Source organism: Monodon monoceros, unplaced genomic scaffold (assembly GCF_005190385.1).
Source record: "Monodon monoceros isolate NGI ecotype Baffin Bay Population unplaced genomic scaffold, NGI_Narwhal_1 Super_Scaffold_4, whole genome shotgun sequence".
NCBI lineage: Eukaryota > Metazoa > Chordata > Mammalia > Artiodactyla > Monodontidae > Monodon > Monodon monoceros.
Window position 1 is genome coordinate 60,146,034 of NW_021703781.1, and position 16,256 is coordinate 60,162,289.

At 40.8% G+C, this 16,256-nt stretch overlaps 1 protein-coding gene across 12 annotated transcripts in view; it reads right to left on the minus strand.

The window, feature by feature from the left end:
• Positions 1-16,256, minus strand: part of SORCS1 (sortilin related VPS10 domain containing receptor 1) — a 560,723-nt gene that overhangs the window by 97,036 nt on the left and 447,431 nt on the right. For all 12 annotated transcript variants that reach the window (XM_029244670.1, XM_029244678.1, XM_029244671.1 and 9 more), the window contains 7 exons: positions 14,306-14,408; positions 13,964-14,040; positions 11,997-12,088; positions 10,609-10,716; positions 8,767-8,884; positions 7,126-7,256; positions 3,889-4,002 (listed from right to left, as the gene is read on the minus strand). In XM_029244670.1, the coding sequence (XP_029100503.1) occupies positions 3,889-4,002; positions 7,126-7,256; positions 8,767-8,884; positions 10,609-10,716; positions 11,997-12,088; positions 13,964-14,040; positions 14,306-14,408 (743 nt within the window). The remainder of the gene's footprint in view (positions 1-3,888; positions 4,003-7,125; positions 7,257-8,766; positions 8,885-10,608; positions 10,717-11,996; positions 12,089-13,963; positions 14,041-14,305; positions 14,409-16,256) is intronic.

Sequence of the window (16,256 nt, forward strand, 5' to 3'; positions counted from 1 at the left end):
GCCAAAGAGACTCTAATTATTGTTGTAGGGTTTTAATAACATTATGTTATGAGAATGCTAACTGCAGCATTGTTTATAGCGGCACAAAATAGGAAATGACCAAAATGTCCATGAAAGGATGACTACATAATCCCAGGTGCTTGAATCCTAGGGAGTTAAAAGAAATTAGATGGAGAGTAGCCTTATATACTCTGACTTGGAAAGATGTTTAAGTTATGTTTTTGAATGAAAAAGGGAACTAGAAGAACAACACATCTAGTAGGAAACTGCATATAAAAACAACAAAATTAATTTTGTATATTTTTTTCTTGGCATAATTATTCACTGACAAATGCAAAGGAAAGTGTTTAGAAACATGCATACCAAACATGCACAAGTGTTAGATCACACTTGTGTGGGAAAGGGGGCCAGGACTGGGGTGATAATCTAAATTGGCTTTTTAAACAGAGTAAAAACATGTATATTTTTTTGTAATTAAACATCTGTAAGTGAAAAGCTAAATATTTAATGGCAGCATTGTAGCAGCTACAACAGATTACTGAATCTGTGCTTATGAAATGCCACTGAATCAACATAGAGCCAAGTGACATCTGGGGTCAGGGACTGGAGTGGTATTCAGAAGGGCAGAAAGTCCTTTTTCAATTTCATCTACACTTTATCTCTTGCCAACTCTTGAGCTGGCTACGGACACCGCAAATGGGAATTTGATGATACTGGGGCCTTCTTTGAGGGTGATTTCAGGCCCCTGTCCCAGCTAATGGTCTTCCTATTCCTGATGCAAATGTGTAGTTTAGACAGTATGTTGATCTGTGGGGTTATGATTGATACCCCTGTCCCCGACCTTAGCCCATACGGCGCTATGCAGGTGGTCACTCTTCCACCTGCGAGCCCCTTACTTTTGAGAGCAGGGCATTCATCCTATCTGCTGATAACTGGTATTAATCATATGTTCCTTTTACACAAACTTGCTCACTGATGCTGATGCTTTTCTGCAGAAAGTTTAAATGGAATGGATGAAACCAGCAGATGTGGTAACTCAAGAAAAATCCCTTAGGGTCAGATGCTCTCAGGTAAGGACCACTGATAGGAACAACCTTCTGAGAGTGGAGGTGGAGCCCTAGGAAGTAATATCTGTGATTGTGTGATTAATAAACATAACTGCATTGACAAACATTTATATACCTGGACACATATTGCCGAACCACTTTTTTAATTGAAATTTTAGTTTTATAGGGCTAGATGAAAAATCCCATTGAATAGAATATTATAAATTATTCATCTCTGATGTTTTATTTTATATAGGTTAGGATTTATTTGGGTTTCACATACTGAGTTCACCAAAGGAATGGTGAAACCTACTTAGGGGTAGCTGAAAAATGTGTGTGTGTGTGTGTGTGTGTGTGTGTGTGTGTGTAAATATATGTATATAATTATAAAATTAAAATACATATATATTCTCAATAAACTGAAAAGTGAGGGGTCATCAGCCTTTATTCTGCCTTATTACAGTGATTTGAGTAGCATCTGGAACAATTAGACCCCTCTGTACTTCAGCCTCCTCTCATTAATACCAAAGAGAGAATAGTATAACTCCCCTGACTGACAGTGAAAAAAAATCAATTCTGAAATTAGCTTCAGGGGCTCCTAATGCCCTTTACAATGTCTAAACATGCTGGTACATGCAAGTGATAAAAGTCCTGTCTTTGGCATTTCTTCACCATTAAGTTTAGTTATTTCACCAGCCCTTTTCAATTTCTCCCATGATGCTAGATGCTGAAGACCTCACCGACCCATTACTGTAAAAATGTTATTTGTATTTTTCTCAGATTTTGTGTTTCTCTTCAAATAAATCACAGCTTATTTCTTTATTCAATCAGAGATAAGAATATCTGACGTATGTGTCTATGTTTTTTCCCTCCTTCTGCAAACAGTTTGAATGGAACGGATGAAACCAGCAGATGTGATAACTCAACAAAAATCCCTTAGGGTGAGATGCTCTAAGAGTAGTATATATTATTTTGGTAATTTTTTAAAATTAAAAAAACTTTTAAAAATACAAAAGTACATAAATGGAAACATGAACATCCTCTCCTCTGTATTGCAGCTCGCCTGAGAAATGAGAAGGGCAATTGTCAAGTAATGCTGGTCTATTGGTGAGGTACCTACTCTCTCCCTCCCTCCCTCTTTCCCTCCTTCCACCCCTTCTTCTCTCCCCCTCCCTCCCTCCCTCCTTCCCTTCCTTCCTTCCTTTCCTCTTTTTAACTTTTCAATATCAGAATTCTCAAATATGCACAAATGAGAGAAAATAGTATCATAAATACCCATGCCCTCATTAACTTATCTTCAAAATTTAATAAACCTATCCCTTTTTCTAATATTTTAAAACAAATGCCATATATCATGTATCTCTAAAAGATAAGGTTTCTTTTTTTAGCCTAACCAAAATATCATTATGACACCTAAATATATAATATATTTAGTTAATATAATAGAAATATTTTGATTTAGATATAACCTGATATCACCTGTGGTGGTCAATTTTATGTGTCAACTTGCATGGGCCTCAGGATGGCCAGATATTTGGTCAAACATTATTCTGGGTGTTTCTCTGAGGGTGTTTTTGGATGAGATTAACATTTAAATCAGTAGACTGAGTAAAACAGATTGCCCTCCCTAATGTGGGTGGGCCTCTTCCAATCAGTTGAAGGCCTAAATAAAACAAAAATGCTAACCCTTTTCTGAATAAGAGAAAATTTGTCCTCCCTGACTGCCTTCAAACTGGACAGTGGCTTTCTTCCTGCCTTCATACTCAGGTGGAAACATCAGCTCTTCCAGGGTTTTGACCCTGCTGACCTTCAGACAGGAACTACACCATCAGCTTTCCTGGCTCAGCATCAGAGTTCAGACTGGGACTGGAAACAAACCATCTGCTCTCCTGGGTCCCCAGCTTGCCAACTCTCACCCTGCTGATGTCAGGATTTGGACTTGCCCACCTCCATAGCTGGATGCTCCCATTCCTTATAACAAATCTCTTTAAATACATATATATATATATATATATATATATATATATATATATATATATATAAAATCTCCAATTGGAGATAGAAAAAGATATCTCTGGAAAACCCTGATTAATACATCACTAATCACCAGACCACAGTCCATTTCCCCATATGGCTCAAAAATGTCTTTTAATAGTTTTTTTGAATTAGAATCCAAATAAGTTCCACACACTATTTTCTAAGTCCATAAATATCAGTTACAGTTGTGGGAAAGTCACAGAATGGTTTCCCTTTTATGGTATTTCTTAAATAATATTGGATAAACCCCACAACACAGATCACTGAACACAAAATTTAGACTCTGATTCTAGATTTACAAAGATCAGAATGCACGCCTTCAATGTGTCAAGACTGGACAGAGAGAAGATGAAACACATTCCTACTAACACTAGGATACTCTTGAAAAGTCAATGAGCTTCTTTTCTGCCTCAAGTTTCCACATCTATAAAACAGGAAATGCACATGGGAAATATTTGTTTGGCCTTCCACACAGGGATGTTGTGAAGGTAAAAGGTAGCCTCATGTGATTAACTAGTTCTGAAATAAAGTATCAAAAAATGAAGATATGTATATATTATCATCATCGCCACCTTCATCCAAGGAACCTGTTTTGTTTCTTTGTTTGCAACTGGGGTCTTATTCTCAGACGAAATTTGCACTATTAATGCAAATTTGTGCTGCGTTATTAAAATGAACAAAAGCAAGTAAATCAGTGCTGTAATGAAATAGGCCTGGCGTTTGATCAGAAGTAATTCTATAAGTTTAACACGGGCTGAAAAGCAGCAGAAGTTGACCTCCTAAGGCCACTGCTTCAGACACTCACCCAGTACTGTTGAGGTAACTCTGTCCCAAGCTGCAGTCCTTCGACAGAGAAGATGGATTGAACCAAAAGGCTGGCAGGCACTGACCATTGCTGTGTCGCTCATAACCATAGTCACTGTTGGGGAAAGAGTCAAGAGAAACCTTTCAGTAGACGGCAACATTACTGACAACAATTGCACGTCAGTCCACAGCCAGCTTCTACCCTGGTCAATTAGTCAAAAAACAGGCATTCACTGAATCAAAGCCTTTCCAAAAATGGAATCTTTTTTTTCCATGGAATATCTGTCAATTACCCATGAAAACATTCTACAGAAGCCATTTTGAGAAATGCTAGCTCGGAGGCCACAGGGGTGCATGTGTAGAGAGGAAAGCTCAATGCCCAATAATTCCCATTAAACACCTTTAAGGTGGGAGAGTAGATGTTGTTCTCATTAGGGGGAGGCACAGTACTGATTGTGGTTGGGCCCAGAGAAAGGTATAATGATGGAAGTCGTCCTTAGTGTCAAGTTTCACTGAAGAGTTTAAGGCATTCACATGTGGCATAATCCTCATTACTAGTGATGTCTTTGGGGTGCTCTTCCAAGACATCTGGATCTAGCAAGGAGAGCTGAGCCAGGTCTCTCTGTGCACAAGCCATATGCTTCAAAGTCATAGCAGGAAAGGAAATGTCCTTCAGGACTGCTGCAAGCATTCCCCCAAGGAAAAGCTCCGTCCTATGCCGTTAATGCTGCCAGTTGCTTTACATCTGCTCTCTAGTTTGAAAATAGTCAAAGACTTTTCTCAGCCTCCTCGCATTCTTATCTCCAGGAGCCTCTGAGTGGCCTGATATTCTTGGCTTCTGAAAGATGAAACCGGGCGCAGAGTATGGCAACAAATTGCGCCTCCACACACACAGATAAATCGCAGGTGGCCATCAGTGAGCATTAGTATGAATTGGCCCATCTGTGTAATGGAAGTGAGATACTGGCACACGAGGGTTGGGGAAGGAGAATTAGGTTTGCCCAGGGGCCTGTCACCAGGCAGCTGGCACCTAGAATTCTGCCCATACCAGCTGGATTTGGTGCTGATGCAACACAGCACGGGTAGGAAGACTTCAGGAACGCTGCCTACAGGACACCCAGTGTTCAATTAAGGAAATTATTTTACAAACGCTGAAGAATAACAGGCAAGGTCATCTGGTGGAGGGCTGTCCAGGGGAGAGCCAAGCCAAGAGAGAACATTCAGTGACAACCACCTTTCATTATGCTATAGTCAAGAAGAATCACTGAAGCTCTAGCTACTAGTAGAAACCAATAAGAGTTTGGCGATCCTTCCAAAATATTTTCAGAAATCACGCAGTTACAAAAATCCCATTTGACCAGGTAACCTTACGATGGCCTTGTTCATGATGCATTTCCCACTCCTCCAATTACATTTTAGTTAGTGGGATGAGCAGCAGATTCCAATCACGAATGCAGGAATTGGGCCAAGACTAAGGGGAGTGAGAGACGGGGGAAGGGGGAAACTTAATTGATTTTCCTACCCTGTGTTCTTTTCACCCTAGTCAAGCTTAAAATTGAGAAGAAAACAACACATGACAACGCCAACAGCAAAAGACTAGCTTATGTTGGAACCTTGTAGAAAAGATTCCCAAAGGAACAAACATTTCCAGAAGAAATCAGGGAATTGGGACTTACTTTTTCTCTTTGGTTTTCTATGTGAAAATAAATTTGCTCTCTGCCAAAGAATGACTGTTTGTTAAGGCCGAAGTCAAACCACTAAGATAAAAAGTTAACTCCCCATACGGTTCCTCCTTGAATAGAGTGAGTGAATGAGAAGCAGTCAGGTTTCAGAAAGAGGGACGTGATGAATGACACACTCTCCATGGAACTTTTCCCTGTGAATGTATTTCAGGATGTCAATCCTGAAAGGTAGGACAGAGATAAAATATTTTTGTCATTGTAACAATGTTACACTGACTGAAACAGAAGTCAGGGCTGGGGAGGCCCTCCCAGAATTCCTTGTGAGCCCCCATGTAACTGAAGCTCTGCCTTCCCTCTGGCTGAGCCCGGAGAGATAAAGAACTGACTCTTGGCTTGCCTTCTTTACCAACAGGAGAGGAACAGCCTTGGGTTATCGGTCTGAGTTCTGGCAGCCAGTTTGCCAGGCCTACCAGTACTACTGATTTAGAGAATGCTCCTGTCATGGTAGCATGACAGATGACTTCCTTTTTCTAAGATATGTGACGCGTAAGTACACAGTATTTCAGCCCAATCACTGATATTTTGATGATCAGATACGTGACCGATGCTCGTTATGCGGCTAATATTGTTACATGAATGTCTTTGGTTCTTACGTTGGCCAACTTTCAATTATTTGACACTGATATACACATTTAGCAAATGCTTTCTCTAAACCAAAAGCATATAAATACATTTTATAAAGAAGAAGGAAAAAAAGGAACAGAAGGTGAGATGGACATGATCAAGGGAGTTACCACCTACTTATCCTCAGCCATATTTCAACCTCATCTGAACGTCAAAACCAGAACAAAGCAAGGGCATCACTGGACCCACAAGCTAGCTTTCTGCTTAACTAATGCTCCAGAAAGAACACTGTGGCACTCTGAGTATATTTAACTTCTCAATGTCTTGGTACTTTTCCAGTTTAAACTAGCTTAATCCTGGTAAAGGAAGAAGTCTCTCTTACCGCTGGGTTCACAAAGCCACAGACGGCAATACCAGTGATTCCATTCCTGCGCTGAATTCAGAAAAGTCTTCCATGGGCGTCACAAGCAATAGTCAGCTAACCACTGATTGAAAACATCCAGGTATAGACAATTTACTGCCCTACACGATCACTGTTCCACTACCAGGAACCCTAGATTCTAGAAAGACTCTTATCTTGAGCACAAATATGTTTGCTCCCTGAAACGTCCACTTATTGTTTTCAGTGTTGCTGTATGAAGAAACTCAGGGTCTATCTAGTCTCTCTTTTTGTCCTGAGATCTGTCAAATATATGAAGATAATTACCAGCCATCTTCTGAGTCCTCCTTAAGTCTAAAGAAACCCCTGGTTTTTCCATATACACACGCACATAGCTAGTAAGCCATGATGTCCCCAAGTGGTAATTTCACATGAATATAGGCTTGTCACTTGGATCTATGCATGTTACTATTATTTGATATCTAAGCTTTCATTAAGGCCCACGTGGGTTTGAAATACTAGACGACTCTAAGAGATAACGGTACAAGCTCACCAGTCAAAATCAGCCTCTGTGCAGACACAGGGTTCAGACTCCATAGCTCCTGCATATTTCCCTTGCATACATTTCCGCTCTGATTTTCTCTTCTTATATATCCTTTTCGCTCCCATGATGCATGCTTCCCCCTGTAAGGAGACAAGAATCTCATGCAGTCGGACACATAGCTTGGACCTTCCCTACTCCACATCAGGACAGTTCCGGGAGATGGTCTCAAACCTTAGGTGTAATGTAGACATACGCAGTCTGCTTTGTGCTAACAGCATTTCCTTTTAGATTCTAGAGCCCTATCACAGAACATGATGATAAAGGCAATCCTAAGAAGCACTGAGGGTGTGTCCGGAAGTCCAGAACTCTATGTATTCAGCAAATCTTTACTTGGCAAGGTATTAAGTACAGTGCTATGAGGGACACACAGATAACTAAGACAACCTGCAACAGTGTATGGTCAAAAAAATTTGTAGTAATTAAGTTCAATTCTTCTGTAATAAAAAAATGTATACATTTGGTCATTTATGAGCATATGAAAGAAGAATATTGCTAAGAAACATAAAGGTCCATTTTGCCTTGATTTATTATGCCTCTGCCCACACAACTTTATAGCACTGATTTTATATCCATCTACCAGATAAGCAAGAGCACTAAATTCGGTGTTTCTCCACAAGATAAATAAAAGCTTTGAATACCCCAATGCGTGTGCACTCCAAAGGGGGAAACATCAGTTACGTAAATGAGCGACCCTTTGATTGCTGAGCCTCCGAGGAGAGTGGGTGATTCTAGCTGATGTAGCTCCCACTGTCAAACCCAGCTCTCTGTGTGTGTGTCTGAAGGACCAGACGGAGTTTTGTCTAAGCTAGTCTACACTGTCTTTCTTGAGCAAACTCACTTTAACCAGCTGCATTACACATCTACATGTAATTATATGATTAGTCTAGGTTTGGGGTATATGACGTGTCACGCTCTGAATATGGTGATGGCTTTGCAAGCAAGGGCCTCTACCATGTGCTTTGAGAGGCCGGCAGAATGAGTTCTGCCTTGGGAAGTCGAAGGAGAGATGCTTTCAGCCAAGCATTCTGATATGAGCAGGGTAGCAGAGGGGCCAGGATGAAGGAAATTTTCCTATTAATAATTCTGCATCCTTATATCACAAGTACCTTGGAAGGAGGCAAGAAGCGCTACCTAATCCCAGGGGAGCATAGCAGTGGGGAGGAAGAATTTTATTGGCACCGCTCATGCAGCATAACTTTGTTATTTCATGTTACTGTTTGCATTGCCAGATAAAACTGAACAGCCTTTCCTCACCCTTGCCCCCATACCCTGCAGCCAGATGACACGCTCAGATAAATTATGCTTGGATCTCCGTGCTGAGTTGGTATTTCATTCTGAGTTGTAAGTCTTAGCCAAGCACATTTGAATTTTATCTCATTATATCCTAGTACAATAAAAACAGAAGTCACTTCACAACAAGCTATAAATGTTGAGTTTGTTCACTGCTGTGGCACACAAAACACATAAGAAAGCACCAGATGGACAATTTTTGCCCAGAGAACCCCAATTCCTACACTTTAATGACTTGCTTCCCCCCAGTACTCTCCACGCCTCCCACCCAGGACTCAACCTCAGCTCCCTCCCTCCTACCTGGCTGTGCAGCTGCCAGGGTCTGTAGTCTTCCTCAGCACAGCGTCTATCGAAAATGGACTTGTAGTCCACTTTGACCAGCTGCCATTCAGAGCGGTGGCTGAAGTGTCCAAACACTCTGCAGAGTTCATGACGATAAAAATAATCACAATAACAGCAATGCTGACAGTTATACGCCATTTACTGAATGTTTGCTATGAGGTTAGCACAACGCTAAGCATATTACATTTTTTTTTTTTTTTTTTTTGCGGTACGCGGGCCTCTCACTGTTGTGGTCTGTCCCGTTGCGGAGCACAGGCTCCAGACGCACAGGCCCAGCGGCCATGGCTCACGGGCCCAGCCGCTCCGCGGCATGTGGGATCTTCCCGGACCGGGGCACGAACCCGCGTTCCCTGCATCGGCAGGCGGACTCTCAACCACTGCGCCACCAGGGAAGCCCCAGCATATTACATTTGATATTACACATCACTTGATCCCCACACACATTTCTGAGGAGGGTTGCTATTATTGGCTCCACTTCACTTGTCGGTAACCTGAGGCTCAACGAATTTTGTTAACATGCAAAAACCAAAGTCAAATCTCTAAGAACTGGTAGAGTCAGAACCCAGGGTGTTTGACTTAAAAGCCCACTTTTATATATTGTACAACAAGAATGGTTGACCAAAAAAAACATAACCAAAAAAAATTGAGAAAACCATAGACACTGCCTTCTTTGCGGTCCAAAATTATACCTCTAGGTTCTCTTGCTAGAGTACATCGTTCCCATGGTTTCCATGCTATTTTACCTTCCCACCAGTCCCAAGGGAAAGTGGGCAGCAAGGCTGAGGAGTTATAACTACTTCCTACTCTGTGCATTCTATTCTCCTCACTCAGAGAGACTCAGCTATTTAATGAAGTGTTTAAATCACCTATTGTCGGTATAAATAAAAGCCACAAAGTAGCCTTTTCAATCAACTTTTTTTCATCTGTGTCTTGCAAACATGAAAACTGAATGAAGACAAATTGCTAATCCAGCTATGTTTACCGTGGGCAAAATGTAGCTATTAGGCATATTAAATTTTTGTTGCTCTTTTCTATTGTTAAAAAAAAAGGAGTAGGGAGAAAAAATTAGAAAACGTACCAGCTATTCACTTTGATTTAAAATTTTTCACTGCCGACAGGATCAACTGCTTTAAAATCTACCCTCTCTGTTTTTCATGTCCAATTTTCCAGGAGAAGGAAAAATCACAGTTTCATATTTCAAATTCAAAGCTCATGTTTTGAAACCCAGAGGCAGTCGAGCCATTAATCAAGTCTTTCACAAATTAATGATCATCACTTTCCAGACAAGAATGAGTATAAATGCAATTTCCCCAAGAACAGACTGTTCTCGTGGTTTCCCTAATATGCCTCACCATTGGGTTAGGTAAAGAGCCAGGGGAAAATAACATCCTTTGTGGGGTTTTCACCAAGCTCTGCGTTCTGCCTTAAAGTGAAAATCACTCTTACGTGCCTGTCATTTTCTGTATATCAAGCATGTTTATTATTAAAGTTTTTAATTGATAGCTTTATTTTCTCTTGAAATAATCACTTCTCATTTCCCTAAGCCCGCTCAGTAGAGGAAGAAACAGGCTGTACCATTTTGCTGCCAGCCCTCAGCGTGGGTCTCCTAATTGCTAGTAAAGAGCCAAGAGAATGGAAGCCCACATTATTCTTTCCTCTTTGCTGTGGAATCATGAAGTCAGATGTACTGCCTTTGCTAGCAATTTCAAACCTGACAGTAGCAATGTGAACAGGCTTATCTAAAAACAACATGTTTCTGGATCTATACTTAGACTAGAAGACATCATAGTTTCCACTTACGTCATGATTAGAGTCTCTTCCCCAGGCTCACCCAGAACTCCATCCACAAAAAGTGGAACAGATGTGAAACTGTATTTGCTCCAAGATCTCCCTTCATCAAAACTTAACCTAATGACAGAAAAAAATAAGTCATCGGATCTCAAAAGAAAAATCCTTTCCAAGAAAGGATACTACCAACCAGGGAGAATACGTTTTAGAAGTACCTGGGGCACTGTCAAAGTGAGCCTTTTATATGAATAAGTGTTCTTAATTACATCAGAAGGTAGATATACAGTTAGCCAAGCGATTTGGGACCCAGATGTATTATAACATCAATAAGGGGAGAGCTGCATGAAACGGGAATGATAATAAGTCTCTGATAGGATTTTTTTTAATTTGGATATTTTATTAGGCCTTAGAGTTCAATGTGACCCTCTCCAAAGCCTCGTTACAATTTAGCAGCGAGTCTTACAGGTGATTCTGAGAACAATGGCCGTTATGAGACCCACTGAGACGGACTTGAACCAGCCACATCTATGTGATCAGACCCTTAGTGGTATCCTTCTTACATTGCTACAAATCCTGGTTGACTCACTGAGTAAATTGGTGCAGAAGGACAGACTCTTGAAAGTAAGAGAAAACTCTGCAACTCAGATGGTCACACAGGATGTTTCCTTTGCTCTGCCTTTCTCTAGGATGTCTTCCCCCAAGCTAAGCCTCTATTTCTCTTATTTCTGCAACTTTCCCTTTCGTCAGCAAAGTAACCAACAGTGGAGGGAAAATCAAGCCTTTGACTTTGAACAGCCCGCCTGTGGAGACAGCCATTTTCAAAAACACAGATGAAAGCGTTTATTGGAAACCCCTCTGGAAGTTAAGCCTTGAATGTCCGTCCATCTGTGGAAGACCTACAGGGAGAGTTGCAGAATATCACTGCCCCCAAAAGGAAGCTAAGGAAGTAGGATCAGGAGAAATGAGATCAGAGCAGAAGTGTCATGAACTGCTGATCTCTGTGCAGAATGCACATAGTGAATGCAAATATTAAACTCCAGGAGATGTTATTTGGGAAAGCTGGTTGCAAGAAATTAAGCTATTCAGAGATTATCCTTGCTAACCATTCTACCCATGACTGTACTGAAAGAATAAGGTACCGGAGGTACTGGCGGGGGCAGGGGCTGTCACATTTGAAAACCATAATACGGTTCCTCTCTAAAAGGCAGAATCAAGCTCCCTTTCTCTTCCCCTCTCCCTCTCTCTCTCTCCTTTCCTCTTCCTTCTTATTGCGGTAAAGCAAAGGTATAAGTTACATTCTAGCAGACCTTGACAATTTACTACAAGCAAGATCACAGTCTGACAGCCCGACTTAGACTGGTCTTAGCTCTGCAGAACCATCAAGGTGCATGACTCATTACCAGAGATGTCGAATCGGGAGAGACGTATGCTTCATAGCAACCAGGACTCCACCTTGATCCAGATACAAAACACTGTGCTCTTCTTCAAAGATCTGGAAGAGGAAAAACACACAAACAGGGACACACACCCACAGCCACACACACCCAGGGTTCAGAGAATTAGTCTTCATTTGAGGAAAAAAATTCTCTCCATGACAGAACTGGGTTCCCCCAAAGCTGTGGGAAAATGCAAGTTATGAACAATGTTTCCCAATGCGGGCTCCACGTACCACTGGTGTTACATAAAATGATTTTTTGTGCTCCACAAGAGAAACTTAAGTAACTAAGAGTTATGTATTCATATTTATAATCCCATCTTTTTGTGGTAAGTTCTGTTGAGTCCCATTTATGATGATGTTGAAATATTGGGTAATTGTCATATTGGATAACATCTTTAGATGGAAGAAACATAAGAGATACTTTATTCCAACATTATCATTTTTACAGACGAGAAAGGTAAGGTTTAGAGAGAAGTGGTGACTCGCCTAAGGCCATGCAGGTGGGAACTGGCGGCGCTGGGACTTGCAGCGTAACAGTGCCCTTTCCAGATGTAATTATTTCAAAGTTTCCAGGTATTACGGGGGGCAGATGTTCTTGTTCAACTCAACAGTAGTCATAAAGTAGTTGTAGTCATAAAGTCTGATCAAAGTGAAATCTATCTTTGGGTACGTGTGTCATTGGGTCTCTCCCCATATGTGGAGAGATGAATCTGAGGTCAAATGGAGACCGGCTGAAAACAATTTCTAAGTCCTCTCCACACAAGATGCGTACTGTTTTCTCACAGTCACACTGTTAGTATAGCCTTGTCTTTGGTTACACTATAGACATCATTGTTTCCCCTTTGTTTACTTCTTATACCCAAGATGTTTCCCAGGACTATAGGAGAGGCTTCTTTGCTTTGTTTGGGATGTTAGAAGGAAAAAAAAAAAAAAAAAAGACACCCTGGCTCTCTAACTATTGTCCATAGGAACCTTAATAGTCCATTATATAGCTCCTATACATCTCCAAGATCAAAAGCCCCAGAGTTTCTTAAGCAAGTTTCTTTCCTGCCCCACTCTTCTCAAAGCACGTGAATTGCAGTGCAGATCTATGAAGCTAGGAAATGGTAACGAGACCATAACATGGATATCTCTGTCTAAAATTTAAAGCAGTGTTCTTGTTGCTGTGTGATTACCTGTGCATTAGATTTCAATTTAAGGTGCTAGTTACCGTATGATAATTAAATGTCAGTGGCTTATTAACACATATTTATTGAAGTGTAACAACCATGCATTAGGCACATATCTTTTTATGACTCCTAAACCTCATTAAGTGCCTGTTTTATAACCTGGGAGTATCTAATTTTCATTCAGAAGAAAGAGGAAGCATTTAAGCTAAACACATTGGTTGAAAGTAATTCCATTTCTACTTTCCCTAACATATGCACCCTGATGGTTATTATTCTGTCTTTTGCCCATGAGCTTTAAACATCTCAGAATACCACCTGGGTAATGGTTATTTCTATATCACTGCATTCCCCTCGTTTCTGACTTCAAGGCAAGGGGAATTTATGGAGGTAACCCGGTGTTAGGTATGTAATCTCTCTTCCAGGCTTCACGTTCCCTACATAATAAACTCCCCAGAATTTTAGTTTTCATTTCATGGGAAAAATTCAGTCATATCTAATTTGGTTTCATTGTCACTTATAAACTTTCCCACATATACGGTGGGATAAAGGGTCATTTTTATCAAACAAAGAAATCAAATTTCATAAATGTTTGCTTAGGCTCAAAACATTTTGAAAGACATTCGTAAAACAAAAAGGAAAAGAAACACATTGATAAGCTTTAGGATTTATGTGTGGCTGAATAAGTTCCCAGAATTGAACCAAGCTGGAGAATTTTTATAACATTTAAACTTCAGTAACCAGACCCAGGATACTTTCTTACCTGCCTCCAAGTGTTCCCTGCGTCTGAAGAGACAAACATGCTGATGTCGCTGTCTGACAGCTCAGAACCTATGTTACCTGGAGAGAGCACATCACCATCAGTGAAGGGAACTTTTTGCAAAAGCTAACAATGGACTATGCTGGCAGTGTACATTGCCCGAGATGGATTTAGACTGCAAACATTATATCTGAGCAGGGTTTTTCACCATACTTGCCTCAGGGTCAATGGCTTAGGTGCCTTTCAAAAAAATTTTAACTTGCTCGTTAAGTTCCAAGCTCAGATATCTAACTTGTTAAAATAAATACAATTTACAGCAGTGAGCAAACCAGGCAAGCTTCTTACCTGAAGCCACTATGATGCTGGGAGCTGTGTCTCGGCTGGCAATGATCCCTGATGTGTAGGGATTCTCAGAGACCTTAAGGTGAAGGTGTAGTGAGCAATAGGGCTGAGGAAAGGAGAAATGAGGGTCATAAAAGCACATCATTTAAATGTTCATTTAAAGCTCAGATTCAGAGCACCCGCCATTCATCCAACCATCCCATCTATCCACCTATCTATGAACCCATCCATTCACCCATCTTTCATTCCACAAATATCTGGTGCCACTAAGTATAAAACAGCTGCCAAGTTGGTGAAGGAGAGAGCACCTTCATTTTAAGTCTAATCTACTGATATAATTGCCATTTGGCCATTCAACAAACATTTTAGCACTTTATCTGTAAAACACGTGGTGTAGCTTATGAAAGAGTTACAGTGACTAAAGTTTGGTCTCTGCCACCTAAGGAGTATATAATTTAAGATCCTTCTATTGATTATCAAAAGAGAATATTTTAATAGCCATGAGATCAGTACAGACAAAATGTGAAATTCTAGAGGATGACGAGCCTATGCCCAACTTTGGATGAAGGGAATTTCCAGGAAAAAATGGTGCCTGAGGCAAAGGTGGGTAGGATATGAACTGCACATGAGATGTTCAGGAGGATAAAGGACATTTCAGGCCTAAGTAAGATCAATAATGAGGAAAAGAAACAGAAGAACTGAGCTGTAATACAACAGATAGTCAGGTAAGACCAATGAGGAGAAATGATATATGACATTGGAAAGAAAGTTTGGCCAGGCTGGGAGGGCTTTGAAGAAGTCACTTGGCATCTCTTAGACACTTGAAACCTTGGTCTCAGCTCTACAGAAGAAGCCGTATGACGTGTGAAACTGTCCTGACATCCACCAGACAACTGACATAGCGTCTGTGTCAGGGTATTAACCGACCCAGTGTTATTCGATATAAATGTCATTCTTATAGACAAAATGCACTAGTAATAACAACTTAAATAAAAATTTAAGGGACTTGTTTGTGTGTAAAAATCTCGATCAACTTCTCAGATTAAGACATGCAACAGTTTTTAAAAACGGGATAATAAATCTTATACAAATTTCATTTAAAATAGTTCTTGTACTGAGTTGTCAAAAACTACAAGTTTGTGTCTGAACCCACATCTCTTTTCAACTCTCAGGAAGATTATTTTCTAATCTTATAGACTTGAGTTTTTGGAATCACCAATGTATCTCTGTTATTACTTTCATTCGGCTCTGTAAGTCTCAGCCAGCAGGTATTCAGAGCGCTACAGAGATACAATGATTACACGTATATGGGACACAGTAAATGACAAACTAAAAATGAAAATCAGGAATAAAAGCAGTCAAAACACCGCTGAAATAAAACAGTGGCTCATAATAGGGTCTTTTCCTCACTGCCAACACAGAGAGTAAACTCTCAAGGAATGATGATCGGGGCTTCCCTGGTGGCGCAGTGGTTGAGAGTCCGCCTGCCGATGCAGGGGACACGGGTTCGTGCCCCGGTCCGGGAAGATCCCACATGCCACGGAGCGGCTGGGCCCGTAAGCCATGGCCACTGAGCCTGCACGTCCGCAATGGGAGAGGCCACAAGAGTGAGAGGCCCACATACCGCAAAAAAAAAAAAAAAAAAAGGAATGATGATCGTAATAAATTATTGGTTTTGCATGAAAATTTCATGTAAAGCTTTCAAAAAAGGAATTTTTACTCTACAACGTTCCATAAGAGTAAGAAGACCACCCCTATAAGAAGAAACAATCAGACCCAAAAACTTGGCTTCCTTTTGTCCGAGAGGAAGACTAGAGTGGGTACTGTATGTTGTAGAGGCCCCAGGGCAGTGCTGACCAACACTCAGGCAGATGCTGAGAAAGGAGAAAGCAGAGGTGTCAAACATTGTTCCATGAAAATTTTCCTGACAACTGCGGCCTGTCAGGATCTCCTT